At 37.0% G+C, this 16,919-nt stretch overlaps 1 protein-coding gene across 1 annotated transcript in view; it reads right to left on the bottom strand.

Annotated features, from left to right (window-relative positions):
- Positions 1 to 2,396: 2,396 nt before the first annotated feature.
- Positions 2,397 to 16,919, bottom strand: part of LOC306771245 (SH3 and cysteine-rich domain-containing protein 2-like) — a gene marked incomplete at both ends in the record, with an annotated part of 24,672 nt that continues 10,149 nt past the window's right edge. The window contains 10 exons of the mRNA XM_079260368.1: positions 2,397 to 2,495; positions 2,760 to 2,897; positions 4,164 to 4,215; positions 6,104 to 6,192; positions 6,356 to 6,411; positions 7,647 to 7,710; positions 7,807 to 7,919; positions 8,120 to 8,204; positions 11,617 to 11,711; positions 11,945 to 12,320. Coding sequence (XP_079116494.1) covers positions 2,397 to 2,495; positions 2,760 to 2,897; positions 4,164 to 4,215; positions 6,104 to 6,192; positions 6,356 to 6,411; positions 7,647 to 7,710; positions 7,807 to 7,919; positions 8,120 to 8,204; positions 11,617 to 11,711; positions 11,945 to 12,320 — 1,167 coding nt within the window. The remainder of the gene's footprint in view (positions 2,496 to 2,759; positions 2,898 to 4,163; positions 4,216 to 6,103; positions 6,193 to 6,355; positions 6,412 to 7,646; positions 7,711 to 7,806; positions 7,920 to 8,119; positions 8,205 to 11,616; positions 11,712 to 11,944; positions 12,321 to 16,919) is intronic.

Here is a 16,919-nt window from a genome sequence, read left to right as displayed (position 1 = left end):
AGAGAGGTGGCCAAGAAGGGAGACATTTTCTGTCTGGATGAATAATTTATGAAATTAACTGTGAAATTACTAAATGAATATGTGGTTAAAGTTCACATTTTTAACATTAAATAATTTTTTTTGGCAATTACAAGACAACCAACATCCATACACACACCATTGCTTTGAGTTTGCAGCTATAAATGTGCAAACAGGGTCTGTTTTACTAAGTTTTGTACCTTCATTTTGTACAATCAATATTAAATGCGCAGTGTAACATATCTTTGCTGGTAAACAACATAATACTTCTTATAGCATTTGTTCTCCCAGAAATAAGAGGAGTAAAACAAACATGAAAAACACAGAAACTAGTCATAGAACTCGGTTATCTTTGGACAAAAGTAGATTTTGAAAAATATTTTCTTAATCTTCAAAGCTAAATATTAGAGTGGCTGTGAGAATGACATACATGCATACAGTGTCATTACAGCTCTACGGATGCCCTGATCTCTGCACAAACCAACTCATTATTCCACCTTGCTCAGCATTTTTGACTATGGGACCGCATAACAGTGGGATAAATGAAACACACAACTTGACAGTTCATCCAACTTTATTGAGATATGACACTATCAGAAGGCAGCTAGCCATGCAAAGGACTAGCCAGTGTGCAGTTAGGTAAGACTGGTAATACTGGTCCTGAGCCAAACCTGATTCTAGTCAGTGAGGATAACGTTCAGGAGTAGCATGGCATACACTGATTTAAGACTAGAACTTTGCAAGTTCGGATTCAAACTTTAGCGAAAGCATTGATTGACGCAGACACGTGTGGGTTCACTGGCAATAAGCCGAGTACAAAATGCAGTGAGTGACTAGATTGGTTGTGCATAGTATCTGGCAAGATTTGTGCTGACAGGGATAGATGGTAATAGAGCAAAGAGATGCAAACATACACACATACACTGGGATACAAAAACAGTAATCTCCTGCAAGTTATGTGTGAAATTAATGCCCTCAGTTGGCTCGAGCAAAGCTGCAAACCTCTTAGTCAGAGTGCTATTTAGAGCCAATAAATACAGTACCTTAATAAAGCTATTTACAAATACTGTCACATGTCTATACAGTTATTGCCACATTAAGAGCAGTTTTGTTACTGCTGTGTAAGTTATAACAACAGAACAAACCAAAGTGAGGGGATTTTACATTTTTTCTCCTTTCTAGCATAATTTAAAAAACATAAACTCATTATAAATGCTGTTAAATTCAGCAACGTAATTCAGCTGGCATTAAGTAAGTGACTTTAAGTGAGACTGAAAGTTTGACAGCCTTCCCCACCTTTCCTGTCACCCCCTTCTCTTTTTATTAACACAAATAACAACATTGAATTTGGCTTTTAATGAACCATTCTGGATTATTTCTTTGCTCTTCCCCGCTTAGAGCACATCACAAAGGTTGAGTGTCACAACCACACATGATAATATTACAAGACATTACATATAGATAGAGGGTCCAATCAGGATATACAGACAGAAGGATTAATGGTTAATTGTAGAGCTACATGGGAGAGAGTGAAATATAAATGTGTGTGTGTTAATATGTAAAGAAGGGCAAAGTAAGAATTCCCCAAGGTGCATGCAAAGCATTTGTCACATTGGAGCTGTGTGGAGCAAAAATACACCATATTGTAATCACTGGAGAGTAGTTTGCAATTCAGTAAACCCCATGACTTTCATTTGACCAAGATGTCGCTGAAAAAAATGTCACTTTTACACAATGTAATACCTGAATTACTTTCTCGTAAAAAGAGTAACGTGTCTGCACATCACAAATTTGAATAACAGCAGCAAACATGCATATCATGAGCTCCAGTCATTACAAAGAAAACTTGTCTCTTATGGTTTTTTTTACTCGATACTTACCTGACTCTAATTTAAATAACAATAAAGAGCTTGTCTTTTATGTCTTGATTTCTCTACACAATATAATGAAGACAGTTTGCTCTAAGTGGCCTTCAAGCTTGGGCATGCCTTGACATCATAACACAGTAGTTCTGTCTCATTTGTTACAGTTGGCCAGTGGAGATGGCTAGTGAGGTAGCCAGACTTCCTTCACACTTATCTACTCTCCGATATAATGCTACATTTCTCTTGTGAGTGAACATGAAACCACACAAAGTGAATTTGTGCCACAAGAAAAGTAGCTCTAAACACGCTCTTATGCATCTTAATTCTGAACCTCTTCTGCAGCAAAGCAAAGCTGTAGGTTGTTGTCCACTCAAGCTGCTAATTCGCTGCCATATTGGGAGGGGTGGAGGTTGGTGGTTGGCTTCAGTAAGGTGCTGGCTAAACACTCCTGAGTATTCCTCCATCACATGAACTCCTTTGTCAAATCAAGGGTCAAGGAGAAAGAATTTGCTGTCATATTTCTAGCAGACACTTCACAGGAACCAGGCCCCTCTTCTTCCCGCTGCTAAGCCGGAGGAAGCCGTCAACCTCCTCGTTCTTTCCCACACAGATCTGCAGAAGGTGAGAGTTAAAGGGTGAGGAAAGGGAGGGAACAGTAGGGAGCGGTGGGGGTGACATTAGGTAATGTGAGAAGTTTTTGGACTGGGGTGAAAACATATCTATGCTGAAAGCCATAACATGCTGTCCTCTGTAACGTCAGCTGCTTCTGCATTTATTTGCATACACTGAAAATAAATGCCTTGTGTGTGTGTGTGAATGTGTGTGTGTGTGTGTGTCCATGAGAGAGGAAAATTGTGTGCACTTGATGGTGTTCACCTGAGCCTCTTTCACAGTCATCTGGCCTTTGTCTCGGTTGCCATGGAAACCGGTTGTGACCTTCCACACGCGCTCACCGGGGCGAACCCGCTGCACAAAGTTGGCGGGGAAAAATCCCACCTTGCCTCTGCTTTTCCCCTGGTAAACACACCCACACAGAAACACACAAGAATATTTGTGCAATAGAAACATTTGGTCTGCTTGTCTAAACAGATAGTTTCTGCTTGTTCTCATGCAGACAGAATGGAAAAAAATATATAAAATATTCTTTTCAGTACCAAAGTCAGGTTTGGGTTAACCTCTCCTCTCCATAATGCTTGTGTTTCTACACAAACCATAGGGACTCTCTTTTCCAGACCTTGGCTAAGGAATACCAAGAATTTTATTTACATACCTAATTATGGATCACTTTTGTGTTTCATTGCAAAGTGAAATCATAATAAAAAAAATAAAAAAACACACACTAAAATCTGCAAGAAATGGAAATAATAAGCGATTGATGTGGCTTTGTTTGCTAATTAGTAACAGCATAGGACTAAAGAGCATTTGCATTTGTGGACAATTAATCCTTTCATTCTTTTCAGTGACTCCATGCAAAGCCCATGAGTTTGAGTTCTCCAGTAACGTGACATGCAGTTTTGTTTTTTGCAGATAATGGCTTCTCCAATTCAGCTAAAGCACATTTACAGTGAGAAGCCAGAGATTTGGTTTGTATGTTTGAATAATCCACAGCTCACAACACAAAAACCCAGTATTAATGTTTGTGCAACCCAACCTTAAATAACTTTGGTTAAAAGTACACATATTTTGCATTAAACTCTGAACATTAAAAAAAAGTTCTAGCATCTGCATTTTTATTATTATGTAATCTTATTTTCTACAGCAAAAAAACATGAAAACTCAACAAAGGAATTTGCTTCAGGACATAAAATAAGCATCACAGTGCTATTTACCGAAATTCAGAGTAATTCTGGACTTTTTAAAACCTTAAAATATTATTAATCAGCTGCTAACTTATATCTGTGGTGTTATTTTAGTAAAAGGATCTGTCTGTTTCTGCATGTAGTTTAAAATCTTCACCTGTCTCATTAAAAACTGACTGCAATCTGTCTTCTTCCTCTTTATGCTAACTAGCTTGACTGACACCCACACCTGCTCTCCTTCAAGCACATCCACCAGCTCGTTGTCACTGAACAGATTTGCTTTGACAAGGAGACTTTTGGCTGTCTAACTTGAGCAATATAAAATATATACTCTGCCACAGCAGAATCTATTTAAAGGCAATCGGGATATCTTTAGTGACTGTATTTTATTCAAAGAAGCACTGGTTGTGTGAAGACAGAGCATGCTTTTTTGTTTATTTTAATTTGACATAAAATAGTGTAATGTAATGAAAGAGCTCACCTTCCACCAGTCTTCATTGGCATCATCTGTGACCTGAACTTTGTCACCAGGCCTGTAGACACAAAGAAATGATCAAAGGCCATCTGGAATTTACCACGATCTTCATATTTCAAGAAATCTGCCGTATGTCTTTCTTGGATTTTAGTTCAGCCGGTAAGGAGTTTATATTTTAAATAAGCTTTAGAAGTAAATTTTACCCTGACCTTTGATTTGAAACCTTTATCTAACATTAGTTATGTCACATTAGACTTGCATAGAGATTTTGTTATCTATTTATTGCTAATTTTATTGTACTTTTTTTTGGGTTATTTTTAATCCATGTAACAATACTTCTATCTTTAGAGACCTTTCCTAACTCATGTGTGCTGTTTAATATTGAACTATAACAAAAATAAAAGTTGTGGAGTTTTTTAATCAAAGCAGTTTGTCTGATCTGTGCCGAAAAACATATCTTAAATATTGTAACTACATCAGTGTGCACTTACATGCTTATTTGACCTGCTTTGCTACATGAAACAAGCTGCACATGCATTGTTAGTAAATTACCGACACCCTCAGCAGCTCTGTTTGTTTTCAACCGTATGCTAATTTGCTCTGCTCCTGTTTGACTGCTTTGTCCATTTCTAAGATGACATTGTTACATCTGTTTTTGTAGATTAGCTTAAATTTAGAAGTTAAACTGCAGAGCTGGGAACTCCAATTAGTGCTGTTTCTGATTTTCATTTGAACCCAAGTTTGCCAAAGTTAATTACTCTGCCCCCAAGTCCCTGAAATAAACCTAAAGGTAGTTTTTATTAAATCTAATTTGTGATTGCAATTGATGATAAAATAACAAGATCGTCTTGTAGTCCTAATAATTAAATAAGTAAAATAGGTAAATGTTTATTTAAATATTTAAGATATTTGATATTTGGCGATTTGGAGACCCTGTGAAGAGCTGTTTCGGTAGAGAGACCTTTGTGAAAATCAGGGTGAAAATCATCAAGGACAAGCAGTTTATCTAATACAGCTGTACGTTGCTAAGCAACAGTTTTATCTTAAAAATCTTAGAAAGAAATGGCAAGTTAGAAATGGGCCTGTAGCAACTAAAATGAAAAAGATCAAGCTTGGGTTTACATAAAGTAATACATAAAGTTCCCACAGAAAAAGGTTTTACCTCAAGTTGAAGAAACAACAGATAACATTTATATTTGGATTTTAAATGATTTATAACGATGTGATGCTTGTTAAATTTGAGTTTGGGACAACAAAGTTTAAAATTAAATCACACAATTTGACCTTATATTAGTGTCAAAATGGAACAAATTTGAGTCTTAAGAAAAGATTATACAGCAAACAAGTGATATTTGTTTCATCCTTTGTTCCTAAAAAGCTTTTGTGATGCGTCACATATTAACACCGTTTGAGGGTTTAGCTGCTTTGACCTGATTGAACAAATTGCTGATTGGATTATCTCACTTTCCTATGTGTCTTTTTGCTGACTTTTCAGTGGCTAAACTACAGTAATTTATGTACAGTACCAGTTCAGAGTATGGACACACTTTTTCCTAAGATTTGACGGGAAAGTGTGTCCAAACCATTGACAGGTAATGTCTGTTTTGCTTAAAGACTCACTGATGGTTTTATGAATGTGACAAAATGTCCTGTGCTGTTATTTTACATGGACTTACTTTTCTGATCTGTATCCTCGGATTAGCTGCAGCTATTGTATTATATTCAGCAGTTCGTTGCACATCCTAAAATATAAAGACTGTTTTTCTGTCATCTACTTAATGCAGCTGTTTGTCCTTCCCAGCCAGCCAGCAACCCCTCCTAGCCTGAACACCCCCAGCCCTCTATGATCATCCTGCTGAGGAAGCAGATGGTGTTTAAATGTTCTTTCTCTCCTGGCTACTCTCATCCACAAAAACTGAACACAAAGAAATCTGAATCTGACTAACTGTAGTTCCAAGTCGTTCTTCTCTTGAGGCAGAAACTTGTAGAGGGCGACGTAGGTGTGAAGGGAGTGAACCTCTAATCGCTTCGGAGTCTGGAAAAAATATAAAAATTAAGAGCATTAAATGAGATTTAAACTCCAAATGAAAGACAAACTGAGTGGGAACAAAGGAAAGGCTGAGGGGAACTGACACTGGCAGCATATGTTTGCACTAAGAAAAATGAGCTGAAACAATAAAGAAATGCTGACTACACACCTTCAGGCTGACCCTGTCTTCTGAATCAGCCTTCTCGCTTTCAGGAGGAGTGAGCACTGGAGAGACAGACACAGGAGCGCATAGAGAGAAGAAAAAAGACAGAGAGGAAGAGACAAAATGAAGGAGACAAAGAAAGGTCATATTTGAAAGAGAGATGGGAAAGAATGAGTGTGCAAAATAAAGAGAGAAATGAAGAGATTGAGAGAGCTTGTGTCACTTTGTGTCCAACAGAGGCAAGGCAAAAGTGAAGGTCGTTTACAGTGAAGTAGCAGCAGTGCAAACAGAGATAATCCCATCTCCTGGGACTAAAGACAGAGAGGGAAAAGTACTGGCCACACACTCGCTAAACACCCCCCTTCATACTGTACAGAACATTGCATTAATGTGGACTTTTAACTCTTTACATTCAGCTTGCAATATTCCTTTACCGGAAGCTTGTCAGATTGTACAAAGAAGCTTAAGATTAGTTCTTTAAGATAGTTTAAAAGGAAGTTTTCTTTATGAATCAAACACTTTTCTTTCAGAGCCAAAGCTTATCAAAAAGGCATTTCATGATAAGAAAAATCCTACTAAAAAGGCTGTTAGTTTCCAGCACTGATATTTTCTTCATTCTCTGCTACTCAGAAACTTAGACACAATAAAATTGTAAAAGAACACCAATAGTTTTTGATAACAAAGCTAAATACACAGAGTTTTAGAAATATAGACAAATCCCAGTTTAAATATGAAGCAAGTAAAACCATCAACTTAGGTTAGCATAAGAACAAGAAACAAGGGGAAAAGGGTAATCTAACTGTTAAAATTTGGCTCAATTTTTATTCTTAGTATCATAAAGTAAAACAAAACATCTTGTTTCTTTTGTTTAATACTGCAAATGCAGTTGGATATGGCCGTCATTGTATAACTTCCACTTCATCTTGACGGTGTGCTACTCGGCTTCATGGACACCAACATGTGCAAGCAAACCAACATGGACTCAACGAAAATGTCCATTCATTGCACTGATGAAAGATTCATTCTCTAAGCAGATCATAAAGGAACAATTTGCTTAGCAGTCTCAGGCAGATAACAAATGACCACACAACCCTGGAGTTTTACTGCAGATTAGCTTTTTTAAAAGGAAAGAATTCAAGAAATGGAGATGGATTATATGGGTAAAGAAGACATTTGCATAAAAAATTCATGAAGATAAAAATTCAAATTTAGATCAATAAATAAAAAAAGAAAAAACAATAAAACAATATCCAGTTGTGTCAGCTTGGGTTTTTCTTCTTTAAAAGATTTGACTTACTTCCGGGAATGTGTTCTTCTTCAGCAATAGGCTGGTTTTCTAGTTTGTCTTGCAGTTTTTCTGCCTACAATAAAAACAGTAGCATCAACAACATTTCTGATTAATGTCTCCTAGAATTTCAAAGAATGAATGGGAGAGGATGTGTATTTTTTTTTTTAACCTCGTGGCACGGTGATTCAGAGATACTGCCAAAGCTGGAGCGATTCATCTGAGCCAGTGACGTGCCATAGCGCAGAGCCTCATACACAGGATCGATAATGACATTATCTGCCTCTACAAAACAAAGGCAAGCAAAATAAAAATACAGAAAAACTTACAGAGGAACAGTTTTATTGTGACATTCACAGGTATGCATAAACAGGCAGGGGTTTATCAAACATCTTGGAATGAAGTCTACAGACGTGGTGATTAGGCCTTAGAATTCAGTAATTTACATCTGATATAAATCAGCTTGCACTTCCATCATCACTCACCCTGGGCAGCAGGAGCCTCTCTGACTACACCCAGTGGATCAGTGGTCAGCAGTGGAGAGCTGAAGTTCCTCTTAAAAGCTCCTGTCTGACATATGAGAAAAGACAAAAGGACAGAGATGTAGGGAGAGCGGAAGAACACAGGAGGGAGAAGTGTTACTTGAGCTGGACAGATGAAAAATGTAATAATGTACCAGTAACATAACACTTGTATGGTTAAATCCAGGAAAAGCAGTTCACTGGTAAACACCATGAAACCTGAGTGCCTGAAAATGTTTCATGGTAAGCTATTGAAAGAGACAATATTCAAGTCAATATTGCACTATTTGCATTGCAGAAAGAACAAAACAGATCAAATATCATGGGACACAAGCAAACCAGGCTGCAACAGTGTAGCTGTCTGGGGATTTGTGTATGTGAAAAGTCACATTTCAGAGTTCAGAAAGGTTTCTGCTGCAGTGCATGCAGAGGAAAACTTGTGCAGATGTTTCTTTGGCCGGCTAATGTTTTGTCTATGGTTTACAGGTTTAAAAGGTAAAATTGTTTTATCACAAGGTTTTTTGTTGTGCACTGCTTCTAGACCAAAACGTAGTTTATGTTGTTGCTTACAATAAAGAAAGAGCTAGCTCCAAGTCAAACTGTAGCCCCTTTAACGCTGGCTGTGCTCTCCACTTTAGAAATACAAGGCCGGGAGGTAATCTGGTTTAGTTCCTCTCTTTATCCAACAACTTCTTTGCCAACAATCATTGTTTCTTTAGAGGTAATGTCGGATCCTGGTTGTCTTCAGATTAATGTTTGAGATTCCTCTCTTGCTGGGCTTTTTATTGGGAGGGACGATATATAAAATATAGGTATATATATATATAGGTATATATATATATATATATAGGTATATATATATATATATATATATATATATATATATATATATATATATATATATATATATATATAGGTATATATATATATATATATAGGTATATACACCTATATATATATATATATATATACCTATATATATATATATATATATACCTATATATATATATATATATATACCTATATATATATATATACCTATATATATATATACCTATATATATATATATACCTATATATATATATATACCTATATATATATATATACCTATATATATATATATATATATATATATATATATATATATATATATATATATATATATATATATATATATATATATATATATAGGTATATATATATATATATATATATATAGGTATATATATATATATATATATATATATAGGTATATATATATATATATATATATATAGGTATATATATATATATATATATATATATATATATATATATATATATATATACCTATATATATATATATATATATATATATATATATATATAGGTATATATATATATATATATGTAAAGTTAGTGGATGGTCCTTTAAGTCCTTTAAGTGGATGGTAAGTACAATACTTGGTTAAACATACTTTGTTACCTTCCACCGTGCTAAATGACTTACTACAAATACTGTACAGTGCTTGCACTAATAAATTCAAGATTAGTCACACTGAGTTGGTCTTCTCCTCCAGGAATTTGCTGCTAATGGGCAGTCTGAAGTTCGCTCCCTGCAGCAAAAAGCCTCTGATGGCCTCAAGGCATCCCGTGAATGTGAGAGCCATTTCTATTTAGAAAAGCAACTTTTCATCAGTAGATGTACTTTGCATTTTCAAAATAAGTCAAAAACGCTCCTGAGCAATTACTTTGACTACAGTCTAAATGACATTTCAAATCAATTTTTTGTGTAAAAAAATAATTTGCAGACACCCATAGATTTTGCCTAAGACTCCATTAAACTCCATCCAATTTCAGTAAAATGCCTAATCCATGCTTTGATGAGTGTGCAGTGATCGAAAAGGACACTGCCGAAAGCTTGGTGTGAGTCTGCCATGTCACTTCCTCTAGGGATTGTGTCCGCCTCAAACACGCTGAATTTCACAGTGAATTAGCCAGACCAGCTGGTACAGGGAGATATTGATTTTCCAACAGAGTTGAGAGGGGAGGGAAGAAATGCAGCACTCAGACAAGAGAGAGGAAGAAAGAAGGGCATTGTGTGAATAGAGCAGCACATGCAGGAGAAAGGGCAAAAAAGATGGGTGACAAAATGTTGGGATATGACTACATGAACTTTATTACTGTCATCTTTATCTTCCTCCAGACATTTATCATCAAGGGATAAGTTTACGTCACTCTTCCCCTTTCATAGATGCCCGTACTTCATATACCGTTGACACGGTCCATTGAGATTACAGTTATTGCCCTTACCGTTTTGCCTTTGCTGGTTTAAAAAAAAACCCTTTATCCTCTTTCATAAAGCTGGGGGTTTTGTTGTTAAGCATATTACAGGGACTAAAGGCTATGCCAAATGACTGAGACAGAAATTACAGCATCCAGATGCTGTTTCATTCTGCTGACACTGTGCATTCTCAGTTAGTTTATTCTCTGCAGGGAACTTGCACATCCCCATTACATTTTAGAGACAATTCCAGTATCTATGAAAAGTAATTAATAATGTGACACCTTTTTTTTTTTTTTTTAAACAAAGGTAAGCAAGGGTTCTGGGAGATGCCAGTAGCCTCTCCCAGAGGCACATTAAACTCAATGTTATTAATGACTACAAGACCAAACTGGGCAGTTAAGCATTTTATCTTAATAACTTGTCTTCACTGGGGAGGGCACTATTCCCCTCCAACCAGTTACAAAATAATAATGATAATAAATAAATGTTTCAGATTCAGAATAAGCTAAGTGCTTGACAGCCATAGAAAAGACAGGATAAACAGGAAGAAGTAAGCAATATAAACTTTGGTTATTCACAGTTCAGCACCATGGACAGGGCTTAATAGTTTTCATATTGTTTAAAGCACTGTTTCTCAAACTGGGGTAACACGTACCCCTGGAGGTACTTCAAAGCATTCCAGGGGGTACATGACATTTTTTGAAAAAGTACATCTTCATTTGTTTTCTTTAAAACATCCCCAAATAAAATAATATAAATGTAATATTATAAAAATATTTAATATATTCCAATAAATGTAAGTGTACTTTAGAAACTGAATATACATTTAGATTTACACCATTTCGTTTCTCCAAAAATCTCACATTCCAATGTAAATTGAACCCCACTGTCGCCTTGACAACGCAAACAATGGAGTCCTGGTTGAAGCGTATAGTAGAAATGTGCAAAACACAATTAAAGTTTAAAAGGCCAAACACAAATGATAAAATGCTGTATTTCATGTTTTTTCTGAACCAAAAGTACTTTGCACTGGTTAGGGGGTACTTGGCTGAAAAAATACTTTGCAAGGGGTACTGTGTTGCAAAAAGGTTGAGAACCGCTGGTTTACAGAACAAACAAAAACACTTTGAATGTCCATGAATGCACATCAAAGACAAATTCAGTGCAACTGAACCTTCAGTCAGTTCTTCTTACCTTGCCATTACAAGCCTGCTGGGAGAGCTCAGAGGTACACCAGAGGTGGGCCGCTAGCTTACAGGCTTTACAGCGCAGACCCTGCTTTGAGTTTCCTGCATTAATACCAAACAAAACACTTCATTATTAACTCCTTATTAATGTGATACAATCAGGTTAGGCTACCATGAATGGTAAGCTAGAAGAAGAAAGGAGAATAAAATCATAACTGCTTATTATAAAGTCACTACGGCTCAATTCATTGTAAAATCTGAGTTAGATTTTTTTATTTTTCATTTGACGAGTGACATTATATCTTTAACTGGAATAGTGGAAGTAGCCGACCTACCTTGAATCATATGTTTGCATCGCTGGCAGCTGGTAGGCCTGCGGAAGACATGCTCCTGGAAACAGTGGGTCTTGACTGGCTGTACTGGTTGGGCCTGAGACTTTGGCTGACTTTTGGAGGTGAATGACAGTGAAGGACTGATGGAAGGGGAATGGGATGACAATGATGGGTTGGGACTGATGGATGGAGATAAGGAGGGAGAGTGCTCATAGGCCAGGGGGGTCTCTGAGAAGGGAGGAGGAGAGGGTGGAGGGGGTGGTGCAGTGATAAGAGCTGAAGGTGGCCGTGAATCACCGTTGCTGCGTTGGAAGAAGTTGTCCACACTCTTGCTGCGTATAACCGATTTGAGGGACAAAGAGCGTTTCAGTCGCTGCAACTGGAACAGGAAGAAGCAATGTTTATGCAAACTGATTAGTGTGGATCTAAACAATTGTATCACAAAACATGATATAAATAAGGGAGAGCCAAGTGAGCTAAACCTGCAAAAAGTCTTTAAGGTTACAGGTTATGAAATCCAGTCTTGGAGAATCACAGCACACTGAACACTAATAGTGTTCAGTGTGCTGTAAAAGTAAAGCCAAATTTCCACCAGGTGCGTGTGCATCACGTTCTGGATGTATGTGCCAGATTTGACTCTCCACAAAACACATTCACAAAGTCTATTTTTGATGGAGCACGCTTCCAGAATGCATCAAGCTCAGTAGTTCAGATGGAGCCAGACTGGAAATCAGCAGTGTAGCAGCATTATAAAACATCTGGTAAATTTCAAAATAAAGCCAACCGTGCAGGTTTGTGATCGCTCTAAACATTATGTCTATGCCACTGAAACCAGGTTAGAAGTCAGTCAATTGGTGGGTCTCAGTGTTTTACTTTACATTGACGACAAGACATTTGTCTCGGAAATGGAGACTTACAAGATTTTTTTTACACTTTTGACATGGACAAACTGCAGAAAGAAGAAAGCATGGGTTGAGAAATCAGCAGTTTTGGGAGTAGATGGTGAATTAAACATTCTCACTAACATATAAACCTGTTCTTTTCAATGCTCACTACCCATTGAGTCAGGTAAAAAGCCATTAGGTGATATACCTTGTAAAAAGAATATATGAGTTTGTAATTTTGCAGATGCAGTTATGTCAGCCGCACCTGCAACTGACACACTTCTGGTATGAATTGCCGTGTCGCAGAGGTCAGAACAAAAGTGCACAGCTTGAATGCAGTGCACATGCACCTAATGAAAGTTGGGGTAAGTGTTTTATAAAAAGAATATTTCACCAATAAGCCATGGCAATGTTTAAGCATTTTAAAGGACAGATGAGACCAAATTGTCTTGGTTTACGTGAAAAATATTTGTTTCGAGAAAGGAAATGTTGTGATTAATAAAAAAGTAAATTCTGAAATATAATGACTTATTCAAAATGAAGATGTGATGCCATTTTTTTGAAAAAAATTAAACTTAAAAGAGAAATGTGGGTTTCAAGCATCACTTTGCAGTATAGATTGTTTTAGAGATTTACTTTTTAACAGAACTATTCCTGGTGAAATGAAATAGCTTTATCTGTACCCTGAACTGCTTGACCAGGTGATCATAATTTTAACATCGATCAATCTAAGCAACTGCTTTAGCAATCGGAAAAAAATTCATAGATGTTTTATAGATTTACAGGTTATATTTATTTTTAATTTTGGTAGCTTCTCATTTCATATTAACAAAACAATTTTATAAAAGGAAACTTATCCTTTCTTTTAAACATGGTATTAGATGCTGACTGTTTGAACATGATGCAGAAACAAATGCTTTTGATGTTGAAAACAGGTGTTCAGCTGAAGAGCTAGTGCTGTGCTTAAAAAACTAGTTTAGAGCAGTCTGTTAGTTCTGCCCTGTGACCGTCCTTGTCTCACCAGGCCAAGTTCTGATCGTCCAGCTTCAGCTATCCAAGCCTTTTCCTTAGACGGCATATTTGCAGCCTCTTGTGAATCTACACAAGTCAATACCCCTTAATATTCATGTTGGATTAGTGTTATTGAGTGGTCCACAGCTTCACACCGGATGCACTCAGTGAAGCACAGCAAAGTCTGCATTTATCTTTTACCCTGCTTGCTTCCATTTCCTGCATGCTTGCCACCCACTGCTCTTGGCCACAATAAAGTAGAATTGATAATGACAAACAGTTACTGGGACTTGGGAGTGATGGGACCCAATATATGGAAATAGTAACTGCAGTGGACTCATACATCAAGCGAATCGCCAAGGGAATGAGGACAAGGAGACTGAGGAGCACCACTTCAATTTGCACAAAGCTCATTAGCTATCGGTGGCTGTAACTGGACTGAAGACACCCTTTTGATAGCCCAAGTCTGACCACAAAGTTCGATAGCTTTATTTATTGGTGAACTCATTCCGTCTAATATTTTTCTCTGTGTAATAATTTAGTCAAAGATGAGACATTCCGGGCACCACGGTGGCGCAGTGGTTAGCACTGTGGCCTCACAGCAAGAAGGTCACTGGTTCGATCCTTGGCTGTGGTCTTGGTCAGTGGCCTTTCTGTGTGGAGTTTGCATGTTCTCCCCGTGTATGCGTGGGTTCTCTCCGGGTACCCCGGCTTCCTCCCACCATCCAGCGTGCGTGGTTGTTCGTCTATCTGTGTGGCCCTGCAATGGACTGGCGAGCTGTCCAGGGTGTACCCTGCCTGTCACCCAAAGCCAGCTGGGATAGGCTCCAGCTTCCCTGCGACCCTGAATTGGATTAAGTGGTTTGGAAAATGAATGAATGAGACATTCCACAAAACCTACAATTGAATTTGGTGATCCAAAATATATTTTATATCACTGTTTTGATGTCTGTGCATGTGGTGACAGCATTACCCTCATTGCACTTTTAAGCTTAAAAATTCACCACATTGCCCATCTGCGTCTGGCTCACAGGGCACAAGCAAAGACATTGAGTTCCTCTTCTTGAAGCTACAGATTCATAGATGCCAATTAGGAAGAGTGATGAAAGAGTCCTCTTTGTTGATCCATTAGCGAGTTTCTCTCGTAAATGTTTTCTACAGGGAGCTGAGTTCATGCTTTCCTTAATGGCCTTTTCTTGGCTCGACTGGTGGCCCATTCAGTAATGAATGTCCCTCTCTATTAGATTTTAACTTGTCTGACTTTGTTAATCTTCTCAGTGGTGACAGCCAGCCTTTTCTCTACATCCAAGGAAATATAACAACTTATTCAGGCACAAACTAGACAACTGATGTCTGACGATCAACGGCTTAATATATCTCTTGAAGCTTTTAAAGAGATTGAAGAAACTGCAGCTGGGATTTAAAGTGATTATTATAATTGTGTAAACATAGTTTTGCGTAGCTGCCTAAACTTAACTTTTTTCTAAATTGTTATTAAATGTGCATGAACCTGCATGGATGAAAGCATTAAATGAAAAATACATGCATATTATGTAATATAACCATCTTAAACTTACCTATAACATTTATTCCATACACATTCAATCCAAATATTGCTCATAAGTTAAAATACCTCATATGGACTGAAAAATTATTAACACTAATCTAACCTAATCTGACAAAACACAAATGTCTTCATGCATTTGGTGGTCCAACTATAAAAAGGAATTTAACAGCTACTGTATCCTCTGACATTTTATTTAAGAAGTTGTTTATAGGCGTTTGCACTAAGTGCTGGTCAATGGCCAACTGAGTTAAACCTTGCCAGTTCTTATAAGTGTGTACTTTTTATGTTGAATGGTAATGGTTGTGCTTTAGCATATATTGTTTTAAGTGACTTGTGTTACTCACACGCTTACTTTGCTGTGCTGCTGTGTATGTAATTATCTTAGCTCATCTTACAGTGCTACATCTCTTTGTACAAAACCTCCTATGTAAGGTGTCTTAGTAACTTTATACTTCATGTTTACTTAAAATCCATCAACTCAGCAGTTAGCTTTGGTTTCTTTCACTCTGTCTCCTTACTGCTCCTCCTGCTTGACATAAGAGGTGTTATGTCATTCCTCCGACTTTATTTGCTTTAACTATTCTTGTTATACATTTCTGAAGGGACTCAGGCAGACTTGACTGGATTGGAAGCATGACTCTGTAAGAATAAATAACCTTCAAGTTTGTACCAGTTGTAGTTGTAAGAGTGAAGTGAGTGAACATAGGTCTTAAGTCTCCTGGCACCTCCAAAGTTGCATGAAAGCTGGGATGACTGAGTAAATTTGGAAGGAAACCTTAGTCCTCCTAACAAAAGAGAGCTGTCTATATGATTCAATAAGCAAACAAAGGTCTCATGTTAACTATATGTTACCAGTGTTTTTCCTGTAATAAGCTGTACAATGTGGATTTATCTATAGTAGCAAGAACATGGGGGTCAGCTCTGCAGACATTCACAGTAATTTCAAGTGATTTAGTAAATTTTGCACATCACTACGATACAATGACACCCGTATCATGGGCACTATCACTGAATAAAGGCTGTGTGTTTCTTGTTATCTGCTTTTGTGGAATTACAGTCTGTAATTGTAATGTCCTCTCCTGTGTAATGTGTGCTGTAATTGTAAAATAAATTATAATGAAAAACCTTGATGACTTTGGGATAAAACAAGGACTGCAGTGTTTATTTTGGTGTATCTGTATAATGTGTAGAGCAGTGGTCTAGATACAAACTGAGAAGAGCAATTTGTGTCAACTAAACCACAACTGCTAAAAAACAACTTCTAATAGAGGCTTAGTGGACTTTTTTTTTTTATTGCTCTTTAGAGAGACACTGAAAATATAACAAGGGATTAACCTGTTGCCTTTTATAGATATCAGCATGTTTACTAAAGGGCACAAAAAATCAGTTTACTTTCTATTAATTTATCATTGGTGTGCAGTTCAAGAGCATCAATATATTTATAGAGTGGATGTCTTAGGCTTTTGGAGCATCAGGGCATCACACATAACATGCTCTAGCTTAATCATCTCCAAGG

This window comes from Telmatherina bonti (assembly GCF_933228915.1).
Source record: "Telmatherina bonti genome assembly, chromosome: 21".
In the NCBI taxonomy this organism is placed as follows: Eukaryota; Metazoa; Chordata; class Actinopteri; order Atheriniformes; family Telmatherinidae; genus Telmatherina; species Telmatherina bonti.
This window is presented reverse-complemented; position numbering and strand designations above follow the sequence as displayed.